The sequence below is a fragment of the Taudactylus pleione genome, unplaced genomic scaffold (genome assembly GCF_031769625.1).
Source record: "Taudactylus pleione unplaced genomic scaffold, aTauple2 ptg000551l, whole genome shotgun sequence".
NCBI classification, from domain to species: Eukaryota; Metazoa; Chordata; class Amphibia; order Anura; family Myobatrachidae; genus Taudactylus; species Taudactylus pleione.
The window spans coordinates 1,442,576-1,468,253 of record NW_028284953.1 but is presented as its reverse complement, the minus strand read 5'-3'; the positions used below and the strand labels follow the sequence as shown (position 1 = coordinate 1,468,253).

Genomic DNA, 25,678 nt, shown 5'->3' with positions numbered 1-25,678 from the left:
GCAATTTTTTATTTCTATCACCTCCTCTGCCATCATCAGGCACCTGGTCAATGACCATAAGCCTAAAGCTTGACAGATTGTGTTTGGATTCAGCAAAGTGGCGGGCTATAGGTTGATCAGACCCTTTGCCACTCAATGCAGATCTGATCGCAGATCTATGCAAAGCCATGCGTTCTTTAAAAGAATGCATGGTTTTGCCCACATAACAAAGTCCACAGGGACATTTCACCAAATAAACCACATACGTGCTGGTACAGGACAATCTAAATCTAATTTCATATTTCCGTCCTGAATGTGGGTGCAAAAAATATTTTCCCACGATCATGTGGCTACACGTTAGACAGCCAGTACATTTGTAGCATCCATAATTGGGTCTGCAAGTAATTCCCAGTGCTTTCGAATATCCCGTAACGTCGGAATGTACTAACCAGTCTTGTACGTTATTTCCTCTTTTGAAGCAGGATCTGATCTTGGTTTTCTTTAAACTCAGGAGGTCATGGTCATTCTGTATAACAGGCCAAAGGTTTTTACTAGTTTGACGGATCAGGCTATGAGCTGTATTGTAAGTATGGACCCAATTTAAAGTATCGGTTTGTGCTGTTTTCTTCTTTTGTGTCAAAGTTGTTTCCCTTGGAATAAGCTCAACCTTCTGACGGGCCTTCTTAAGAGATCTCTCTGTATAACCTCTCTGTCTGAACTTGTACATCATTCTATCAAGTTCTTCATTCAGGATTTTAGGTTCACTCGTTATCCTTTTAACTCTCAATAACTGAGAGTATGGTAAGCTGTTAATCATAGGTTGCTGGTGAAAGCTGTCCGCTCGTAAGAAGGTGTTTCTATCCGTCGGTTTTGTATAGATCTTATTGGATAGCTTATTATCTATAACTGTAATCTGAACATCCAAGAAGGCGATCTCATCCTTACTGGTCTGGTGTGTAAATTTGATAGGGTGATCTAAGTTGTTAATACCCTCCACCAACTCCATTAGCTCTTCATATCTGCCACTCCAGAAGAGGATTACATCGTCGATGTATCTCTTTTAAAAGATAGTTTTATCTCTAGATTCTCTATTAAAGAAGAACTCTCTCTCAACTTTTGCCATATAGGCATTGGCGTATGTAGGTGCCACATGTGATCCCATGGCACAACCACTTTTCTGGGCATAGTAGTGGCCGTCAAAGTAGAAATAGTTCCTCCTGAGAGTCAGCTCAAGTAGCCACACAAAAAATTTTACTGGTGGACCATCATATAACATATTACCGGTATTCGTAATCAGCTCTCGTACCGCTTGTAAACCTCCTTCATGGGGTATGTTCGTATACAAGCTTGATCTGTCCAACGTGCATAACCAAATGTTGGAGGGAATATCTCCCAACTCCATCAGACAGTTCAACAAATCTGTTGTATCTTTCAAATACGTATTCCCAGATTGTACGCATGGTTGGAAAAAATGATCTAAAAATGTTTGTCATTTCACATATTTTTGTTTTCAGATAATTTTGTATGTTTATGTATTTTTTTGTGTCTCCATTTAAGCTACTGGGGTGCCATGGTTACGGCCTGACAGCAGGGGGATGGATTCTGACATCACCGGAGGTCCCTCATGTTGTGGGGGAGTTTACCCGAGGATGACAGGTGCGGTGTTGGTGATTTTCTCCAATGCACACGCCTGAGTTACCGTGGTTACGACCCGAACAACAGTGAGGTAAGTTCCGGTTTTGCCGGAAGCTCTTCATGCGGTGGGGAAGTGGCCGGAGGCATCCGGTGTGGCACTGGAGACCCTACGGGTATTTAAGGTAATCTATGTTCATTGTATGTTTGATGTCTGTAGCCTGAGGACGGGCCATTAAAGCCCGAAAGCTTGCCAAGGAACTTTGCATTGCATGTTATTAGACCGCCGAGTGCCGCACTTTTGCGATTATACATTGATGTGGTAGCGGGCACCGCGGCATACAAATGTTTGGAAGGAGAGTGCGGGTATCTGGAAATATATATATATATTTTGTTCCATTTGCTTAGTCCCTTTGTCCGGAACGCAATTTGAATATCTCAGACTAATTAAGATATTAATGTGATTATTTGACGACGGATTTCAATCAGCAATAAATTACAGAATTTGGAATGAAACTGTATAAAATTTGATGAAAAAAAGACAAAATCCATAATAAATGCTGTTATTAGCTAAAATTAAAATGTCAAGAAAAACTACCAGAGCACAGAGCCGGCACAGTGACCCAGTAGAAGCGGGATAGGGGTGACCGCGGCTGGCTGCTGTTCTCATGCACTACTGGTGGTCTGTACTCTCACATGGACCTGGCGCCCTCACCATGTGCGGACACTGTTTACTTTCTGCCCAGTCCGACTCATGATTGCCCACCTGGCTGCGTGACGTAGCTATTACATAATGAGGGATGGCACAACACGTGAGGCTGCTGCCATAGGGGGCGCTTTGCCCTCACCTACTTTCTCCAACATGTTGATTTGAGGCTCGCAACCCCAGCCAATCAGCATCGGTTTGGCGCCTCGAAAGCAACTCCTCTTTTCTCTGCTTTCCACAAGAGCTGCCGGCAACCGCTGATTGGCGGGAGGTTGGGAGATGATGAGGCAGAGTAACAGTGCATTATCACTTGCATCTATAAGGGCTCGGCTTTCAGTACCTCCATTTTGCTTCAGAGTCCATGGCCAAATATATCATTACAGTTACAAATTAGCAAAATGTTACGATAAAAAAAAATCCCCGAAAACCGTAAAAAGCTTAGCTGGTTATGTTTCACATGCAGCTTTTATTACCCGATTCCGTCGTATTAACGTATGATCTAGCAAAGCATTTTCCATACGTTTCTTCTGGGTTCGAATTGGCAGCCTGGCCAAAGGGGCAACCGATGGTTGTGATGGTGATCCGAGGCAGCGTCAGCGGACACTGCACTCTGATCTCTCAGATGCAGCAAGGAGCTGTCTGTCTCCTCAGGACACCACCTACTGCACTTCCATTTTGTTGGATGGTATTGCACAGACACTTTTGTGTGACTGTGCTATATATTGTCCATCTCTGAATCAGGACCTCATTAGGAGTCTGCTCATAACCAGAATTCATGGGGCACAGATGCATTATCATATTCATACAGCAACATGAACGTCTCCACTGTGTAAGTTATTACCAATTATTTGTATAGCGCACACATATTCCGCAGTGCTTTACAGAGAATATTTGGCCACTCACATCAGTCCCTGCCCCAGTGGAGCTTACACTCTATATTCCCTATCATATGCGCGCACACATACACACGAGGGTTCACTTGTGTTGGGAGCCAATTAACCTACCATATATTTTTGGAATGTGGGAGGAAACCGGAGTACCTGGAGGAAACCCGCGCAAGCACAGGGAGAATATACAAACTCCGCACAGTTAGGGCCATGGTGGGAATCGAACCCATGACCTCAGTGCTGTGAGGCAGTAATGCTAACATCACACAGTCTGTGCTGCCCGATGCCTGTAAGTTGCTTTGCGATGCTCTTCAGTGAATGCACTTAGCGTTCCTGTCTGTGTGTATGACATTATCACTAAGCAACAGTAATTATTTACTTATTCCCAGGTCATCAGATCAGTAACCACTTTCCAAAGGAATTATACAAGGGTAAATGAGTATGGATGGGGCTTCACAAGTCTCCGAAACATTAATCAGACTGTTTTCATTAACCAGTTGAAATGAAGCACTCCCTCGAGCAGAAGAGTATGCCAGACTGTGCAGTGCTTTGTTATCGGATGTATTTATTATGAGTGACTAAGGTGACTTGTGTGGCTGCCCACATTCTCCTAAGCCAATCGAGTGCTGGAAGTAGATCACAGCACATAGGGCATGAGTCAGAGACGGGCGCTAATGTCTCCGCAGATGTGAATTTCTATGCAGGGCTGTGCGAAAATATGTGGCTATGCAAATTCAACCGACTGCGTAGAAAGACAGCACAGACTGTGTAATGGTTAGCACTACTGCATCACAGCACTGAGGTTGTTGGTTCAATTCCCACTACAGCCCCAACTGTGTGCAGTTTTTATATTCTCCCTGTGCTTGCATGGGTTTCTTCTGGGTGCTCCGAAAATATACTGGTAGGTTAATTGGCTCGAAACAAATATAACCTGTGTGCGCATGTGATAGGGAATATAGATTGTAAGCGCCACTGGGGCAGGGACTGATGTGAATGGCCAAACATTTATATTGTTAAGCGTTGCAAAATATGTGTGCGCTATATAAGTAACCGGTAATAAATGATAAAGACGCAGCAATGTTTATGGTGCATACACACGGTCAGATTTTCCTTCAGATCTAAACTATAACTGTTTTAAAAATCGTTCAATCGTTCATATCTGAAGGAAAACCTGACGTGAGGCTTCAACGATGAACGATGCGCGTTTCCGATTTGTCAGATAACTATATCTGACATCTGATGTGTTTGCAGTCAGATTTGATCGATTTCAGTCACTTTAATGCAGTCAAAAATCGTTCCTCTGACCATGTGTATACACCATAGAGATCAGTCAGCCCTATGGTCACGCAGAACTGAAATGCTGGAGCCATGTTTACTTCATACTGGATTTAAGACGCGCCCCAAAAACTGTCGCTTCATTCCCACGTTTCAGTCGCCACCACCCCTGTAGCCGCCCACGTATGGTCCCTGTCTGTCAATCACTTTGCAAATATATCCTCACTGTGAGAAACAATAGTAATGACAAATGATCCATGCGCAGATCACTGGTTATCGCTCAGCTGCGTAAACATCGGCATTATGCCCATCCCTGAGTCAGGCCCATAGTGGGGAATGTAACCACTGTTAGCAAAAAGAGCTAATAAGTCGCTGAGAAGGAGAGAGAGACACCGTGGAGCTGATTAATAGTTACATTTCCACCACCGATTATAGGCCAAACCTACTTGATCTTCTAGTGCAGTGATTTTCAACATGCAGCCCTCCAGCCTCTGTGGAACTACATATCCCAGTATACCCTGTCACAGTTTTGCTATTAGGGCATGCAGGGATGTGTATTCCTGCAGTAGCTGGAGAGCTGCATATTGAATACTCGTGTTCTAGTGCAACTAATTAATATTCAATATTGGCTATGGGAAAAGGGGCGTGTGTTTAAGATGCCCCCCCTTTTCTTCACTCTTCGGGGCGTGCCCCCCACACTTACGGACATGCCATGCTACCCCCAAGCTCGCATCTCTCTCTGTGAATAAATAATAAGCGCATGTATATGCCATCTAATCACCGGAGGTGATTGCTGCACCGCTATTTTTCCCACCCGTGGGACACTGCGGATGGGGACGGCACCCGCCATATTTTAGGCCGTCACCAAAAGGGCAGGGCGCTTTCTGCCCTTTTGAAATTGGGCAGGGCGTGGCGCTAGGCTAAAACAGCCTAGCGGGAACGCTACAAATGCTGGGTACACACTTTTCGATATATCGTTTGTGCTGTCGAAGAGTGATAGAACTCTAGTGCATGGCGAGTTTGTACACCGAATATGTCTGTGAACGAATTCGGTCACAGACATATCGGGTCGGCCCTGCAGCACAGCCAGTGCCAATATGTCTGAGAGATGTACGGGCCAACTTTCTGCAGGGACCGCCGATACTGACAACTCAACTGTGTTGGCAAAATTATATGCCCGTCCAGTTGTGATTGCAGGCCAGACACCTCCAGAGGCCGATTGGTAGTGTGTATAGCTTATCAATTGCTGCTCAGGTGGCAGACCGGTCTGCTGAGTAGTGTGTACCCAGCATAAGGAACACATGGTGAATTTGTTGGCCAACTTGACAGTTTTCGACAAACTGCTCTGACATCACCATGCATATGACAGCCTATGATCAGCGAGCTCTGACATCACCATGCATATGACAGCCTATGATCAGCGAGCTCTGACATCACCATGCATATGACAGCCTATGATCAGCGAGCTCTGACATCACCATGCATATGACAGCCTATGATCAGCGAGCTCTGACATCACCATGCATATGACAGCCTATGATCAGCGAGCTCTGACATCATCATGCATATGACAGCCTATGGTCAGCGAGCTCTGACATCACCATGCATATGACAGCCTATGGTCAGCAAGCTCTGACATCACCATGCATATGACAGCCTATGATCAGCGAGCTCTGTCATCAAAATCTGGCCAAGAGAAGCTGACAACAGATGGAACGAGCTGGCATCTTTTCAGGTAGAAAGAACCCCTAAAATAAAGAAATGGAGGGTTAATATGTGTTTTTTTTTTCAACCATGCCACAAATGACTGATGACTTTCCATCTGTCTGCACAGTGTTGTCAGCGAAAGAAAAGTTGAAGCGTTTGGCTGAACGATTTTCTCGTGACGGAACATTTAAAATATGCATTGAGAATGAGAGCAGGTGAGGATCTGTATGACTACTGATGATTACATGTATAGTTAGAGTTAGAATTACAGTTTGGGGATGCAGGAAGACAAGCATTACCCCTATTGCACCGATCACTCTGACCTATTCCGCTGGGCAGCACCACTGTGCAGCTGTACATTGTTGTACAGGAATGACCTCCAGTGTTGCTTGGCCAGAAGTTTAAAAGAAAAACTGGAGCATGGACTATAGTTTCTGTATTTGGCCAAGAGAGAAGCAGTAGCTTGGAGCTGGCAATGTCTGTTCATGCATCACATTGTGTACAGTGATCACGCAGAGCGAAAAAAGTGTGGGTTCCAGAGACCCCACACTTTAAATAAATTGGGGTCCTACTTCACTGTTTCTGGGTCCCATTACATATAATGGTGGGTGAGCGCAGGCAGCAGTTAGGACAGTGCAGGGGAGAGGTAGCAGTTGGGTTAGAGAGGATTAAGGGCAAGCAGCAGTTGTGGTAGAGCTGGGGGTAAAGACAGGGAGAAGTTGGGGAAGAGCTTAGAGAGTAGTAAGGGCAGGTAGTGCTGGGGGTATGGAGGGGGCAAGTGCAGACAGAATTTGTGACAGTGCTAGGAGAAGGCTAGGGGCAGGCAGTGCTGGGGGTAGGGAGAGGGCAAGGGTAAATAGCAGTATGTATGTGTGCAGTATGTATGTGTGCAGTGGACATTTAGTGTTCCCTCTAGCTCCGGCGGCAGGCAGGGCGCCGGAGCTAGAGAGGGCAACCTTGTGCGCGCGCGTCCGAAAAGGGGGCGTGGTCATGAAAAAGGGGGCGTGTCTATAAGACGCATCCCCTTTTCGTCATACTTGGGGGCGTGCCCGGCGCTTACGGACATGCCGGGCAGCCCCCAAGCGCTGCAGAAAGGGAGAATAGATGCCGGGCGCATGCGTCCGGGGTCTATTCTCTGGCGGTGACCGGGTCACCGCATGTTTCTACACCCGCGGGACACTGCGTCCCGCGGGTGAGAACAGTTCCCGCAGGCTGTTAGGGCAGGGCGCTTTTTGCCCTCCAGAAGGAGGGCAGGGCGCCGCGCCCCGCTAAAACAGCCTAGCGGGAATGCTAGACATTTGTGCAGTATGTATGTGTGCAGTGGACATTTGTGCAGTATGTATGTGTGAAGAGCTCTGACAGTGAGGGGGTTAGTACTGCAGCAGAGAGTGCTCGCTGTCCGGGTGTCACAGGGGAAGAGATATGGTGCGATGAAGTCCATTTAGATGGGTATACAGGCTTTCTGCAAATACCAGGACAGCAGGCTTGGGACTAAAGCTGGGTACACACAGAACAGATATATCTACAGATGATGGTCGTTCATATACACTGAACGGCCACCATCTGTGTAATGGGTGCTGGTCCTGCTGGCCAGGGGGCGTGTCCCGCCCACCCGTACACACTGCACGATGGACGGATATATCTGCCATTGGCTGTGCAGCAAAGCCGACGCGATATGTCTGAACGACGTTCACAGACATATCGCTGGTACACACTGGTCAACGGGCTCCTGATATTTTGGCCGATCAATTGATATGTCATCGTGTACCCGGCATTATGCAAAGATGTGCTACAGGTGGGGGTTGGGAGAAAAGAGAGTTACTGAGGTTAGGGGAGGGAGAAGTGTGGTAAGTAAAGGGGCATTTGTGAGGAGAGAGTGAAATGTGTTCTCCATGAGAAGACCTAATGCGCTAAAGGGGAGGAGCATAACATGCCCCAAGACCACATGATCTGACCATATGCCCTACGTGACATGGACACACTTCCTCGTCTGACTCCTTGCTGCAAATGCTTTTATGCACACACAACTTTAGCAATATTGGGATATATACTATAACTGCAGATCTTCCCCTTTTCCTACGGTAATCTACCAATTTTAATTGTTAATTTCTTTCCCCATCAAACAAGTACAATCTGAAATACAAGTAAATAAGCACAATTTCACTTTCCTGCATACAACATAAAGAACATTGTTGAGGTTAGTGTCCCATTAATGTTGTGGAAAGATAAAGGAAGCTTTCAACTCACATTTTTAGGTCCACAACTGATCAACATGGTGAATGATCTAATATCGTATTGGCAATCATTATAAGTCACTAGGTCCGATTATTAATCTACCATGCAGAATTACAACAAAGGAATAAGAATGGATTCATTTAAAGACTGCCTCAAATATTTATTTCAAATGGATACATATTCCAGAGCAATAATGCTTACATGCACTCTGCAAAACTAAGTGAAGCATGTCCTGGACTTACCTCTTCTAATGGCACAGTCTGATATGCCACTCTATCAAGGAGGGCAGCGCTGCAACCTGCTGTCACAGGATACCGCACGTTGCTGAGGCGGCAAGTACAAGTCATGGCCCCCTGCCCTTCTCCCTCCCGCGGGTCTTGACTTGTACTTGCCGAGAGCTGCCTCAGCAATGTGCGGTATCCCGTGACAGTAGGCGGCAGTGCTGCCCTCCTGGATCCGGCGTCCAGAGGAGCAGCAGTAGCCGGGGAGAGAGGCAGATCTGCGCACCCAGCAGCCGCGCAGACCTCATAGTCCCGCCCCTGCCTCATGTAGTCAGATTACAGCATCAGTCAGGCTCGATCCGTGAAGAGACAGGAGAGAGAACCCGGCGGCCTCACGTGATCAGGAGGCGGAGGTCTTAAGCGGTCATTGGATGATGAGACTCTGCCGTCCCCACGTGATTGTTTGGGGACAAGGGAAGACGCTGAGGAGGATTGACACGGCTGTTACACAGCGCGTCCTGCAGGACTCGCTCATTTTTTAAGAGTGACTCCCTCACTGCCTCTATAGCGCGTATTTTGCGAACACTGGTGCACATGCTGTAAATGTATTGCTATAGGTCAGAGGTTCGAAAACTTGGCACCTTTTAACAGTCCAGGTTTTAAGGATATCCTTGCTTGACCACAGGTGGCTTAATTAGTACCTCAGTCAATTTGATATAACCACCTGTGCTCAACCATGGCTATCTCTAAAACCTGAACTGTTGGGGTGCCTTGGGAACCTCTGCTATAGGAAGTTTTATTCTGATATTGTTGTTGCCCAAAGCAGTGTAGTGGAGGATGGGGGCCTGAGCTGTTTTCTAACCAGCTGAATGTCTCATCCTTGCTTTATCCAACATCCATAAATTCTTGGAGATTTGAAAATATCTTAATTGTGTCCTGAACCACAATGGGGCCTATAGCATCTGTGAATGTGAAGCAATCCTCATATTCTGTAAGTTTTGGGAAACCACACCCTCATTAAAATGATGCAGGTAGAACTATATAAAAGAACCTATTGATTAGGGTTATGATTGGCCTGCCTCATGCCCCCCCTGTTTACCGTCATTTAAAATTGGTGAACTAAATTGTCTTCTCGGCATGTGCCTGGGGAAAACCTGATGTCTCTGCCTGTCCCTCGCAGAGCTAGCTCTGACACATTGTTGGTAGTGTGCCTTTACACTTTGCTTTCACCCCAGGATTCATTTTGTTCCCATGGACAGGGTTTGTACATTTCTTAGAACCAGCCTGTGCATTATGGACAAACACCAAGGAAGATTAAACTGTGGTGGGGACACTTTGATCTCTTGTTTATTTACATTTATTTATTTTTGTCATTTTCTTACAAAGTTTAACAGACAATGAAGAATCAGAGGCTGCTCAGGCACAAATCAGAGATTGTATTACAAAGTAAGTTACCATTTCATTTAACAGTCGAATATGTAAATGTATATTATTTATAAGGATTATAATGTGAATAAATTCCTTCATTACACAATATTATGCCTATATTATTTATACACTTTTTTTTAAATTTAATTTTTACTTATTGTGGACACTGCAGTTTTTTTTTTTTTTTTCTGACTACTTATATGTAGAGTAGAGATGGAGGCACTTGTCTGGTGCTTTGCTTGCTGGTCAGATTTTGGGACTAGTGAATGACTAGGGCAGTGGTTCCCATACTTTTTTTTGAATCCCAGCACCCTAGTGCATCAGCATTGTTTTCATGGCACCTTTAAGCCAAACGTTTTGTTAAGAAATTCAGAAAAAAATGTAGTGAAGTAGTACAGTGATATAAATTGTGCTTACTGTCATCCTTAGGTTTGGTTATATAGTGGTGGACAGGTTTGTGCACATATTTACATTACATTGAACATAAAGAATTTGATTTGGTGCTGGATCACCAACCTGAGGCATCCCTGCAAGTGTCCCGAGGCACCCCAGGGTGCCGCTGCGCACAGTTTGGGAACCACCGGACTAGGGGGTATATTCTACTAGGTAATGAATTCATTACTTTTCTCGATGGGTTTGACCATGACATTTTAAAACTAAATTCCTATTAAAACGAAATACCCAAATAAAACTGATCACCGCAACTTAGGATTGTAGTATTTGTAATTAAATGGAAAAACAAAAAAAGCTGTTTTTGGTCAGATTTTGGTCAAATGTACTGCAGAAGAGATCTACAAATCCTTTGACATGGTGCCCACGAGAGAGCATAGATCAGTGTGCGGCTCAACATACTAACGCTGCCTTTTGCACTATGTTAAAATGAAAATGGTTTATTTTACTAAAAGGACAGGTTCTCTATAGAGAACCTCAAAACTAATTTTTTTATCTATGGACGTTAGACACTGTTATAGGTGTTATCTGGATATTCTACTGCAATTTGTAAGAATTAGGAGTATTCCCACCTGCAACAACATTAGGAGAGTGCCCTGGCATCTAATACAGACACTAAGGGCGGAATTCAATTGATTTTGCGGCCCGCATCTCCCGTCTAAAGTGACAGGAGTTTGCGGGCCGCTATGCAATTGTTTCAGATTTTCGTGCTGATCGCGCCCAAAGTGGCCGGGTTTAGCCGCGTAAAGCAGCTAAACCAGACCAAAGTGCTGGGCGCGATCGCGAAAAGTGATGTTTGGGCGCCCAAACATGTCACTTTTCGCACATTTCAGCTCTCACCCCCCTGGGGCTGCGAGCTGAAATGTAGCGCTGGCAGCTGTTCGTGCCCGACAAGAGTAAGAATTGAATAGCTCCGTCGGGCGCGATATGGGCAGGAATCAATTGAATTCCGCCCTAAGAGCCATATTCAATTAGAGGCAAAGTTTTCGCCTGTCCTACTGTTCGCTTTATTCGCCTGTTTCAGAGGCGAATTTATTCCATGCTCGTCCCCGCTTTTCACCTAATTCAATTGCAAACCAGGCGAAAACGGAAATAGGCGAATGCGGAACAGGTGAAAAGTACTGAAATAATTGGGGAAATCAGTCTGTACCCCAGAAAAAGATGCACTAACATAGGAAATCAATATAGATGTGTACTAATAGCCCTAATAAAACAATTTTGCATACTTAAGTTGTGTAAATTGCTTGCTATTAGCGTCTTTGTAAAAGTGGTGAAGAATGGCATAAAACTGTAATTTTTGGTGAAAATAAGTAGTCCTGTCAAATTTGGGGTGCTTGAAAATTGGTGCTAGTATATTTTTATGTCTCTAAAGTGAATTTTTAAAAAACGTGAAAAATCCACCTGCTGCATGCACTTGCAATCCCCAAAACACCTGACCCATACTTGGGGACCCCCAAGAAGTCTTTTTCGCTACTTTTAATGTTTATCCCCCCACTTTTTAAATTTTCACCCCAAAAATTACGTGGTTTTTTGGGGTGTTCTTAGGTTTTAGTTTGTTTTTTTTGCATATTTGTCCTTTGGGGGGCTGTCCCAAGGGGTCTGAGTTGTTTCCCCATGTTTGCACCCCAAAATAAAGATTTTGCATTTCTTTTCACCAGCTATTGATTGGAGAATAATTTTTGGAGAATTGTTTCCACTTAGGCGAAATTGTCCTGGAATTCAATTTGGCGAATTTTTTTTTAGGCAAATTTTTCACAAAAAAACAGGCGAATATGGCTTTTTGCCTCTAATTGAATTCCCCTCTAAGTTTAGGTTTCAGTCAGATAAGCAGCTGTGACATCACTGGCACTGCACTACCAGTAGACGCAGTGCATTTCTGCAAGCCTGCCAAGCGTGTGCCTATAGTGTAGACAGAGAAGCACCCTTTTCCCAATATACAGTCTTTAGGAATTGGATTTACAAGAAGCTTGATGGGGCTACAATTTCAGACCCAAAAACGGTCTATAAAAGGTCTAATTTTGAATGTACTCCAGTGCCATAATCATTCTCCCAGTCCAATGAATAAGCCAAGATATATATCCGTCACAAACGCTAGAATGTTCCTGTCAGAAATTGAGAAAGGTAGATGATTCCCATTTATGTTATAGAAAGTGTTAGTTGGAAAGGTGATGAATTACTCACTGACTAGATCTATCTATTTTTATTTGTTCATTTACAGGTTGAGACTCCCATATCCAAATATTCCGAAATACAGAATTTTTTTTTCTTTACATGACTATTGCTGCCCATCCACTAGGCGATTATACCGAGCGATAACGACAGTCGTTATTGCTCCATCGCTTGGTAATCGCCCGCAAATCGGGTAGTAAAAGGTTAAAAACTACCAGCGATGTGCGCGCCCGCTGGTCGTTTTTAACATCAATGATCTACCCGGACACGACGGGCAACCTGATGACTGCCTTCAGGTTGCCATGTTTAGGGATGATTGATCTGCATACACTGGACGTTCAGTGTATACAGTTCACCCCGCGGGAGACGACTGTGTCGTAAGCGTGCCGTCGTACCCCACATCGTTAAATGGATGGGCAGCATAAGATAGTGAGATCTTTTGCTTTTTGATGGTTTAATGTAAACAAACTTTGTTAAAGGCACAAAATTTTTAAAAATATTGTATAAAATTACCTTCAGGCTTTGTGTATAAGGTGTATATGAAACATAAATTAATGTCATGTATGTACATAAACTTTGTATATATTTTTATATTATACACACTATATATATTATATGGAACTCATTATGCTAAGAGAGTTCTTTTTTTTTTTTTTTTTTTTTTGTTAACGGTTTGAGGTGCCAGTGATTACAGATAAGAGGATGAGACGGCAGCAAGTCCCCAAGTAAATCCCACATTTTCTAACAACATTTTCGGAAGTACGTTACCCTTATACCCACAGCTTCCTTCTTAGTTCCTACAATAGCATAATAATAGCATAATATACACAGTAAATAACAATAATTTTTAAGTTATTTTCAGTTAATATAGAGGTAGCTTACCTTTAGACTGTGCAGTGTCAAATCTAATAGACATAAGCAGGACATATACACAGCGCCCACAGCCTCGCACTGACTGCTCTGTGCCAATCACTGACACTGATGCCCAGGCTGAATGACATAACAGAAGCTGTTTTGTGATGCAAGTCAGTCACATGATCAGACCAACCAGAGCTAAATATCAGCCTGTCTGCTACTTCCAACGCATTACTGGGCTCTATTACTACTGCTTCTAGAGCATTACCGAGCGCTATTACTATTAGCACATTACAAGGCACTATTACAGCAAACTACGCCTACATTACTGGGTACTATTACTACTGGCCTGTTACTGCGCACCATTATTTGTATTCAATAGAATAATTATTTTTTTTTCCCTTTAAATAGCAAGTTAAATACATTTTTGAAGCATGCTGATCATATTTCTTAGCTATTCTCCTACAAATCATTTTCTCCTTTCAAGATGTGTTTTATGTCGATAACAAAATTGTCTGCCGGAGATATAGTTTGTCTGTGCAAGCTCACAGTGCCCAGCATGTCATGTGATGGGAGAAGCAGGAGGATGTCACAATATAGACAGAGCTCAGAGGGGTGTTCCCAAGTGCCACTGTTCACTGCATCATGTGCCTTGTGACTGTTTGTCATGCTTCTTAGTCACAAAGTATTATTTGGAGCCTGAAGAGCTAAAACTGCCTTCCACAGTCATTTACATAAAACAAACTTAATAGCATTGTTTATTTAGTACACTTTAATAATTATCCTGTATTTAGCCATTTACTATTTATTTTTTTAATACAAAGTGAATTTAAAGACCTAATGTGTGGTCCTTGGGAAGAATAGGATGTATATAATATAGTAACTACTAGAAGGTAATAACAGCTACCAATGGAACACTGTCAGGAATGTTTTCTCAAATAACAATGGAGCATCTGGAAAAACAGGGATGGTCAATCCCTCCACAAAATGGAGAAACAATGCAATATACCAACGCTCAAAATAAGGTAAATGCAATCAACATGTATAATAAGCATACATTTTAATCATACAGACAAATACTAAATATTAAAATATGCATATATATGCGCAGTTCTTGGTGGTATCTTAATACACAGTAAATCACAATAAAATGTCACAATATGATCCACCATGTACTGCTGAAATCGCAGTTCATAAACCAATCTGGAGCAATTGTCCCATGTCATTTCCAAGTCCAAAATATCTCCTATGGTGAATAGGGATGTGCACTCCCATATAGCTATATTTACCAGTTGCCGTGTCCAAATAGAATGCAGGGTCTTAATTAGCAAAGCTTGCATAAAGCTGTGACTCCACACAGCGAAACCGGTCAGGGACTGGCTTTTATATGACCACCACCAACTATTAGGAGCCCATCCATCTCTCCATTTATTGGTGACACTTTTTACTGCACAAAACTGCTAATTGGACCAAACCGTGCCCAAGGGACTATTATCCATGCGACAGCTCTGCAAGCTTTGCTAATTAACCCCTGCATTCTATTTGGACACTGGAACTGGTAAATATAGCTATATGGGAGTGCACATCCCTATTCACCATAGGAGATATTTTGGACTTGGAAATGACATGGGACAATTGCTCCAGATTGGTTTATGAACTGCGATTTCAGCAGTACATAGTGGATCATATTGTGACATTTTATTGTGGTTTACTGTGTATTCAGATGCCACCAAGAACTGCGCATATATATGCATATTTTAATATTTAGTATTTATTTGTATGATTAAAATGTATGCTTATTATACATGTTGATTGCATGTACCTTATATTGAGCGTTGGTCTATTGCATTGTTTTTGTATATAATATAGTGCGTTGTCCCCACTACTTTAATAGATTTCTTCTACATGTGAATAATACCTTTAATTTATGTGGCTCTAATAATCACTATACCCCAGTTTTCTATCCAGGTTACACTGGTCCAAATTGTTTTGGTGTCACAGCTGTGCAGACCAAGCCAATATATATAGGCATCAGGCGGTCATAACCTCACCAAACCGTTTTTAATTATAAAGGGATATCAATGTGTGTTCTGTGTAAAACTATCACCCTGGCAGTGCTGTCTAGCTGTTCATCTAACCCAGTGATTCCCAACCTCGGTCCTCAAGGCACACTAACAGTCCTGGTTTTAGTGATATCCAGGCTTGAGCACAGATGGTTAAATCAAAATAACTGAGGTACTAATTAAGTCACCTGTGCTCTAGTATGGCTATCCTCAAAGCCTGGACTGTTAGTGTGCCTTGGGAACCCCCGATCTAACTTCTGTTCTGTTCAGAATAGCTGGCAACTTTAGTGCTGTCTTTGTGTTCATAAGCTTCATGTGCAACATAATTTGAAGACCAAGCCAAAATTGTGTGGTATATTGAGTGGTAAAAAAAAAAAAACTCCACGAATAGGAAAGTGGGAAGGTCCTAAAAGTTTCCAACTTTATGGATTAATTCCTTATTTTAAGTTTACTTAATAAGCAAGAGATTGTTTTCCTAGCCCTGTCTGCATTGTAGATGAAGGATGCCAGCTTGGATATACGTGCATAAATATGCAGGATCTCAACAGAGGATTCTCCTGACTTCTCTTAATGACACAGCCCAGTTAGTGTTACACATTTCATTGCCATGAATCTTTTTTTGGTGTCATTTGCAAGCTAGTGCTTCTCCCTGCTGCGGCATTTTGGTATGACGGGATTATGTGTGTTTACTTTCACCGTAATCTTCTCATTCAGTGCGAATGAGAAGATTACGGCCAAAGTAAAAACACATAATCCTGTGCATGCTCTTATCTTACTGTACACATCCGTGGCACAAGGATATCACAATTGCAGGCTGTTCAGCTTTTCCTCCTACAAATTGACTGCTTTACAAAATATTGCTGGAGGGCAGATTATACGGCGGCCTATCACACACCTGCTGAAAATGTCATGTGAAGGCAGATGGGAAAGGAAGAGGGCTGGTTTTTACAGTGTAGGTAGAGCTCAGATGTGACCAAAAGCCCCTCTGCTCATGTACCATGTGAGTGGTAATGCTTCATAATTTTATATATCATTCATAGCAACCTGAAGAAACAAACTAAGGGGAAATGGTAATTGCCAAGTCCATATTTAGAACCTGTTAGTGATTTATCTTAAGGAAAAATAAAAATTGTTTTTTGATTGCTGCGTTAAGACATAACTTTTTATGTGATTTGACTGGCATCTGAAAAGAATAACACATTTAATACATTGTTTATGTAAAATGAGCTAGAGCAGGCTACAAACTTTGGTCCTAATTGAGTCGCACGCAAAGCGACAACGGTTGTATTTAGTGCTTGGAAATAAATGCGGGTCTAGGTCTGTATTTGCAGCTGGACGCGCCTATGCGGTAACACCGCTCCCGTGCATCCGCTTGTCTAAGTGGCAGTCAGTACACCCTTGACTCAGCCCTATCCTTTGACAGTGATTCCCAACCTCTGTCCTCAAGGCATACTAACAGTCCTGGTATTAGTGATATACATGGTTAAGCATGGATAGTGAAGTCAAAATAACTTGGGTACTAATTAAGTCAGCTGTGCTCAAGTATGGTTATCCTTAAAACCTGGACTGTTAGTGTGCCTTGAGGACTGTGGTTGGGAACGCCTGCTTTATGGAAACGATAAAACTGAAATCAGCCAGATCTCTGCGTACACTTCACTTTGATTAGCTCGCAATTCTATCTCCAGGCCCACGGCACACTTATCCAACATGCAATGACCCAGTTAAGCCACAAGTGGCCGAGTTGCAAACCGCTCTGAACTGCCATTAGCTGCTCAATGTTGTGTATGCAAGCTCTGGCGCAAGCACCGTTGCCAAATATCGCAAGATCCATCCACAGCTCGGACCTGTCTGTGACTCTGAACAGGCTCTCTGTGTGGTTGGTGATGGGTACGCTTTAAACATTGCTTTCCTTCTATTAATAATCCATACAGGACATTATTGGGTCCTTAAGCTGCTATGAGCTTTCCCTATGTCTAGAAAATTACCAGCATTGTGCAAAAAAGCTTTGTGTCAGTAGATGTAATGGAAATATTGTCGCCAGTTTTAGCGCTATTTATCCTTTGTTATAACTCTCAGCCATATATGTATAATGTGTAAGACTGTGTGTAGGCGTCTCTGGAGTAACGTACAGGTGCTGCCCTCTGCACAGCATCAACCATCAGGATAAATGAGGGTAATTATTCACATTTCCGTTTGTTTGACTATTGCTTCAAAAGGCATCGAACAGAAGAACATCAAAGACTTTCTGGTGTAATTAATGTGATGTGAGTTTTCAGCAGGAAGGTGTCTGAACTGAGCATGAAGAACCAACGACTGCTCTGGCGGCTGCAGCAAGACTTTCAGAGGAAATAGAGATAGAAAAGTCCTATTAGTTTTATATCTAAGCCAGACCTTACAGCAAGGATGGGTGACCTCCTGCTCTGCAGCTGTCACTGTGCTCTATCACCTGGATGAGTAATATACTCATTCCCTTTCTAACAGTATATATTATAGTGGGAGCAGCAGGCATCCTTTAGAAGTTTAAGCTTTTAGCCACAGGAAGAGCCCTTTGATGTTGTGTTTGATCAGTCTGCTAATTCCAGATGATGGACTCTTATTAAAGAGCCGTGGGCTAAGTCTCTTTGTATCCTTAGGTTTTCTGCCGAGGGCCATCAGTGGGAGGAGCTCCTGGAAGATTACAAGAAGAAAGCAGAGGTGTTATCCAGGTTAGCTCCTGTTTCACCTCCACAACTCCGCATGAACCAGTGATTGAAGCGCTAAGTAGAGTGTTTTCACTACGTATTTTGTTTGACTGTAGTGTCATTATACGGAAGAGTGGCTTTTTATATACATATAGTAGCAGGAGTGGGCACTGGTAGAGTATCATCCAAATATTACACAGGCACTGTGACCATGGTAGGTAAATCATGATAAATGTGTTTTCAGTATATGTATTTAAGTACACCGTGGCCTGCATTGTGTGAGCTGGAGCAACGTGCCTGAGGCTGTAGCCTATCCGTTCACTCGGAACCAGTGACATCACTGACACAATCATTCCTATTGAATCGGTAGGCTGTATTTTCTTTAGAAAAGGGTCTGCCCACAACATGGCTGCCTCCATTGGTCGCAGTTTCATTCATTATTGATACTGTAGTTGCAAGATGAAGACATTGGCTGACTGATTAAGGCATCTGCTGCCCTTTATATTAATAGGAGCATTATAAGAAAATCAACAGGATATTTATTATTATATTTTCTCCTGCCATGGGGTCACATTTTTGGGATCTAAGCACTATCATGATACCAGAGTACCCCAAACTATTCTGCCCTGGCTAACCAGTGAGAGTATGCCTTGGGGGTAACAAGCAGGAAATCCCACACCTAGATAGCACTTACCCAGGCTACTTTCTGCCCCTTTCCAGTCGATGTCATGGCTGCGGGAATGCCCAGATAAATATGTAGTAGTATATTACATTCATTGTTAATCTGGATACACCAATAGATGGATACACCAATAGATTGTGGTTAATGGAGCAATTATGTCACTTTTAGAAAAGGATAAATTCCTGCAGAGAATGTAACCATAACATAGAAGACCTACATGCACAGCACTATATCATGCCTGCTCTTTTGGTGGAGCCTGAACGGCAGCTGCGTAATGCGCGTATGTATAATATTGTCGTTTTTAACGCCTAATTGTATTCTTCACCATTTGGTAATTTTCACAGAAGAATCTGAATAATACAGGAAAGCCTCTGTTGTGCATTCAAGCTAGAAATGTTGTGGTGAGGTTGACACCATCCCCTGCATCGCTGAGACATGTGATTATATATGTACAAGCTGTCTCAAAAACACCAGTAGCTCATATAGTTACAGCATTTACAATACACCACGCACTGGTTTTAAAGCCTCTTCATAATGCATGCATGGGTTTAAAACCTAACGGGCTATCTTAGTGATAAAATGTATTCTGACCAGTGTCTAGAAATGGAGCGCATCAGTGATATTGACAAGATAATCACTTGTTTTCTCCCCAGTACCACCTCACAGCATGCAGGACAGCGTGTTCTGTCTTCTTTTAAGCAATTCCCACTTTACTGCAGAACTCTGTATTTTCAGTGAGCAGGAGGTCCAGGCCTGATATACAGTATTGTTAGATTACTTTAAGGCATGTTAAATGTATCAGATTTGTCTTTTTGAGAATACCTTGTGGCACTCAAGTTTTGTCAAGCAACAAGTTGGTTTAATATTTTTGTATTTACATTTGCACTGCAGCTTTCTAGATGCTTTCTCAATATAACATAAGGAATATTTACTCTTTCATAGCCAGCTTGAAGAAGTTAAAGAGAGAGACACTCCAGAAGCTAGCGTTCCTGACCTGCCAACTTCCCAAGATCATGTTCTTCAGAGCAAGCCGGACTACAATGCTATATTGCGCCAGCAGGGGGCAGTGTTTAGCAGCATGGAGATTGTGGTATATAACATGCTCTAGAAATGAGCTGATTTTATTTTTAACGCAGTTCATGGTATATTTCTACAGCAGCAATGATAATATAAAAGCAATATATTTTACATAATTATTTTTAAGTGGTAATGCATTGTGGAGTTTCAGGAAAGATGATAAATATTTTTATTGGGGTTGATAGAGATTAATAGCAGCTTTTTTTTTTTTTTTTTCCGTTATTTTACACACATTTAGGCTTATTTAGAGTTGCTCGTAAATCAATTATGCTTGCACTGCGTGCATAGAGCTAAATGTGGATATTCACTGAGTTGTATGCATCAATGCAACCACACCAGCTCTGTCTATATAGTTCTTCAAATAGGCGTTGCTAGGATACTGTATTTATAATGGCTTTCCTGCATCGTTTGGCCGGACCCGCCTTCATAGAGGCATATGTTTGTGGCGGCTGGTGTACCCCTGATACTTTTTACAATTAGATCACACAAGTAAAGACAATAGCATGTATACAATGTATCTTTATTGCATAGCACACCGGGAGATTATGTAATACAGTAAAGCTGGGTACACACTGGCCGATATATTGATCGGCCAATATTTCTACTTCAGGGTCCATAGGGTATCCACACGATACCTTGGGGGGTATAGGTGATGACGTCAGGCATCGGGCACCATAGAGTTAAAGCTTTCAGCCTCCCAGGATGCACTAGGGTCCCCCTCCTATACCCCGCCCCCGAGCCAAGGCATCCCAGTTTAGTTTGGTGCCCGGCCGGAGTCTGATGCACCTGTTAGAGGGGGGCTTAGAAGAGCCCCTGAAGCTTTCTACAATGCAGCTGTGGCTGCACATCTGGAAGTACAGCATGGACAGTCAGTGCTGACGTCCATGCTGTCTTCCCTACACCCCCGCCAGTACCAGAACGCCGGTACCGATCCGGGGATGCTGGTAAGCGTCTGGGGTCACAGCTAGCGGTGACCCCAGATGTTTTGGGACCATGGTCGGATCTAAGGGGGACAGTAAGGTAAGCAGCGGGGCCCCGCGTTGGGACCCTGCTGAATATGGTCCACAGTCCCCAGGCAGGGGGCTCCCTGGGGACTGGCTGCAGCGTGGAGCCAGGTACTAACCTGTGCTTCCACTACCCCCCTGGGACAGCAGGACCGCGGCTGAGCGGTAGCGCTGCGGCGTCCCAGGGGTTAAATGCATGCCAGGGGAGCGCGCCTCCCCTGTCTCACAGCCGGCGCCTCCCCCGCTGCACACAGCCCTCTCTGCACACGCCGACTGGCCCTGTGGCAGCGCTCCTCCCCCAGGCCGGCCTCCTCTATGCTCCTCGGTGGCCATCTTCTCTGAACGCATGGTGAGCGCTGCTGGAAGCCTGGAAAGGTGGCATCGCGGTCTGGATACCCCGGCATACCTCTCCTCTGTTAAGGTTCAGGTCAGTGTATGCAGCGCTGTGTCCAACCAGGCTCCTTGTCTGCGTAGTTGAGTAACAGCGCTGATAGTGCAGGAATTAATTTTCTTTGCATTGTATGTGACTTCTGCTAGCGCTGCTGCCTGTACTTTCATTTCTGTCAGCCTTTTCACTGTCCCTGATCTTTTTCTGCTAAAGCCCTTGTGGTGCGGTGATTGCAGGGTGGTCTCACGCTATACTAAAAGTATTAGTGTGAGGAGTCACATACTTACCATCATGTCTGAAAGTGACTTTCCTCTCCAGCTTCGGTGTACTACATGTAAGGTACCAGTAGTGGAGGGGGAGGGTAGCGCGGAGGGGCTATTTCGTCAGTGTTATTTATTGGCGCGGCCAATTACTGTCACGGCCTCGGTACAGGAGCCGCCCTGGGCTTGTTTCGCCAAAGCACTTACAACCCTGGTGGGCCAGTTAGCTCCGCAGCCTGCGCTCTCACAGATGGGATTGTCACAGAGATGGGATTGTCACAGCAGTCAGTGGTGTCGTCACCCATGCAGGTTTTCCCGAGGCAATTGATGGTACCCCACAGTCTCCCTAATACCCCTCCCCAAGTCTCTCAGGAGCCTGCGTGGGTTAATTCGCTGACAAGTTCTGTACAGCACTTGTCGGACGTGTTACAAGGGGAGTCTGTGTTGCGGCCACATAAGCGGCTGGTGGCGTCTCTGTCTGCTCCTTATGAGGATGACAACGTGACGTCTGATGATTGGGAGATTCTAGATCTTTCCGATCAGGAACCTCTCCGTACTAAGGAGGCGGACGCTAGGTCCAAGGTATATATTCCTGGACTTATTCGGGCAGTCCGCACAGATTTAGTGATTGAGGATGAAGATCCTCCGGTGTCCAAGTCTAAATATGCCTTTTTTAAGGATATATTAAGGGTGACGCCACAGTGTTTCCTCTTTCGGGTCAGTTAGAGGACCATTTAGAGGAGGCGTGGAAACAGCCTGGCAAACGGTATCCGCCTCAGAGGCGCTTGCCGGTGGCTTATCCGTTTGCGGATAATTATTTTTCTAAGTGGGAGTCACCTCCACAGGTGGATTCTCATGTGACACGCCTGGTCCGTAGTGCTACGTTGCCCATGCCCTCCATGTCTTCCTTGAAGGATGCTACGGACCGTAAGGTAGAGATCTGCCTAAAGTCCGTTTATTCCCTTGCGGGGGGGCAGCTAGGCCGGCTATGGCCATTTGTTGGGTAGCCAGAGCTATGGAGCGCTGGGCTGATACATTGGAGGACTCTCTCGATTCCGACTGTTCGGCTGAACAGACCGAGTTGATAGGCAATATCCGGGATTCGGCCACTTATATCAATGAAGCGGCTTTGGATGTCAGTACCCCGGCGTCTCGGATTTCTTCGGCTGCGGTAGCTGCTCGACGCACCTTATGGTTGCGATTTTGGAAGGCGGACGCTGATTCCAAGAAGGGTTTGGAAGCTCTGCCGTTTAATGGAGAAGTCCTATTTGGTCCGGATCTGGACAAAATCATAGCCACACTGGCGGCAGCCAAGTCGGCATGTCTTCCGTCTGCTGCCGTCCCTTCCAGTTCTGGTAGGTCGGCCTTACAGGGCCCAGGGTAGGCCTAAGACTCAAGGCCCCCATACATCAGAGATGGATTGCAGCAATCGTGCAATTTGCAATCGATTGTGTATAAAAATCTGCAATGTATGGGCTTCACAGATCGCAGATTTCAACCAAAAAGTGATTGGAATTGTTTAATCAGATTGTCCAACATGTTGGATTTCACAGATCGATTGGGGCTGTAGATTGCTAGTGTATGGACATGATCAGCAGATTTGCAGACCGTTACTAGTAAAATGATGGGCCTTTCAAGATTGCCAGATCTGTGTTTGCTGCAATCGATCTGCAAATCACTGATAAAGATCTGTAGTGTATGGGCGCAGATTGCTCGATTGTGAAATCCTAAAATCGGGCAATAAATCTTCAAATTGTTCAATTGTGGTTTTCAGATTGCTGATGTATGGGGGCCTTTAGTCCTTTCCCAGACAGGCTGGCCCCAAAAAATCGTCCAACCCCCGGAAACAGGCCTGGAGTACCAGACATCCGGCCCCTAAGCCGGATGACAAGCCTGCAGCCTGAAGGTCCAGGCCTCCCTTTGGGGGATCCCAAAGTGGGAGGCCGCCTGCTGCAGTTCGCCCAGTGTTGGTCAGTTACCACGACAGACACTTGGGTTCACAAGGTGGTTTCTCACGGGTATGCCCTCTCCTTTCGGCACAGGCCCCCGTCCTGATTCTTCACCACGGGTCTTCCATCAGACCGGAACAAAGCAGTGGAACTGCGGAAAGTCTTGCACACTATGCTCCAGGCTGGAGTTATAGTGCCTGTTCCATTCTCCCAGAGGAGCCAGGGTTTCTATTCCAATCTGTTTTTGGTGCAGAAACCCAATGGGTCGTATCGTCCGATCCTCAACCTCAAAGCACTCAAGTTTTTGCGGGTGCCGATGTTTCGGATAGAGACCCTACGGTCCATCATTCTGGCGCTGGAACCTGGGGATTACATGGTGTCGTTGGACATACAGGACGCTTACCTGCATGTCCCTATTCTTTTACGCCATCAACAGTTTCTCAGGTTTGCAATCCGCAACGACCACTTTCAGTTCCGGGCATTACCTTTTGGGCTGGCGACAGCACCACGTGTATTCACCAAGATGATGGCGGTTATGGCGGCTTCTCTGCGGCTGCAGGGAGTCCGCATGTTACCGTACTTGGACGACCTTCTGTTGGTGGCAGGATCTCCAGAGCTCCTTCTACGTCATTTGGACCTGACCATTTCGGTACTGCAACGGTACGGCTGGTTGATAAACTGGCAGAAGTCCACCCTGATCCCATCCCAGAGGATTCTGCACCTCAGGGCCTTATTGGACTCCGGACAGCAAAGGATATTTGTGACGGGGGAAAAGATCTCGGTCTTGCAGTCGAGGGTGCGCAGTTGTCTGCAGAGTCGCCGTGTGTCTTTACACTCGGTGATGAGGTTACTGGGCTCCATGGTCTCAGTATTCGACATGGTGGAATATGCCCAGTTTCTCTCCAGACCTCTGCAGCAGTTGATCCTGTCCAAATGGAATGGACTGCCTCAGACTCTAAAGTCACAGACAATAGTGCTCACTCCGGAGGTTCGCCTGTCTCTAACCTGGTGGTTGCAGACGACCCATCTCAACAAGGGTCGTACGTTCTGGGTGGCGAATTGGGTCCTGTTGACAACGGACGCCAGTCTTCGGGGCTGGGGAGCAGTCACGGGTCCACACTTGTTCCAGGGCAGGTGGACTCGGGCGGAAACAGAGCTTCCAATAAACATCTTGGAACTCCGAGCGGTTTTCAATGCTCTCCAGCAGGCACATCGGGTCCTCCAAGGTCACCCAGTGCAGGTCCAGTCGGACAACGCTACCACCGTGGCCTACATAAATCAGCAAGGAGGAACCCAAAGTCGGGGGGCTCTAGTGGAGGTGTCCCGGATCCTGGTTTGGGCGGAGCGCAATCTTCCGGCCATATCAGCAGTCTTCATCCCGGGAGTCCTAAACTGGGAGGCGGACTTTCTCAGTCGCCAGGACGTTCATCCGGGGGAATGGTCTCTGCACCAGGACGTCTTTCAACTTCTGGTGGACAGGTGGGATCTTCCAGAGATCGACCTCATGGCGTCACGGCACAACAACAAGTTGCCGGTGTACGGGTCTCGCACAAGAGACGAAAAGGCGTCTCTGGTGGATGCTCTGTCCGTCCAGTGGACGTTCCGGTTTGCTTATCTGTTTCTTTTGGTTTCCCTTCCACGGGTAATCCGGAAATTCAAACAGGAAGGAGGGACGCTCCTGTTGATAGCTCCCGCGTGGCCCCGGATGCACTGGTTCTCAGACCTCCAGGGACTGTCCGTGGACATTCCTCTGCGGTTGCCGTTACGACCGGACCTCCTGTCACAGGGTCCTTGTCTTCACCCGGACCTGACTCGGCTGTCTTTGACGGCATGGCTGTTGAGACGGCCATGTTAAGGTCCAGGGGGTTTTCCAGCTCTGTAGTGCAAACAATGCTACGGGCTCGGAAACCATCCTCTGCAAGGATATACCATCGAGTGTGGCATACGTTCTTCCAGTGATGTCGACCGAGAGGTTATGCCCTTCGGGAGTTCCGTCTGTCTAGAGTGTTAGCCTTCCTGCAGGCGGGACT

General features: G+C 45.1%; 1 protein-coding gene across 1 annotated transcript in view; it reads left to right on the top strand.

Moving 5' to 3' along the window:
* Positions 1–25,678, top strand: part of DSN1 (DSN1 component of MIS12 kinetochore complex) — a 35,628-nt gene that overhangs the window by 6,273 nt on the left and 3,677 nt on the right. Inside the window, exons 4-7 of the mRNA XM_088452492.1 lie at positions 6,314–6,401; positions 10,029–10,088; positions 18,241–18,312; positions 19,913–20,060. Of these exons, the coding sequence (XP_088308618.1) occupies positions 6,314–6,401; positions 10,029–10,088; positions 18,241–18,312; positions 19,913–20,060 (368 nt within the window). The remainder of the gene's footprint in view (positions 1–6,313; positions 6,402–10,028; positions 10,089–18,240; positions 18,313–19,912; positions 20,061–25,678) is intronic.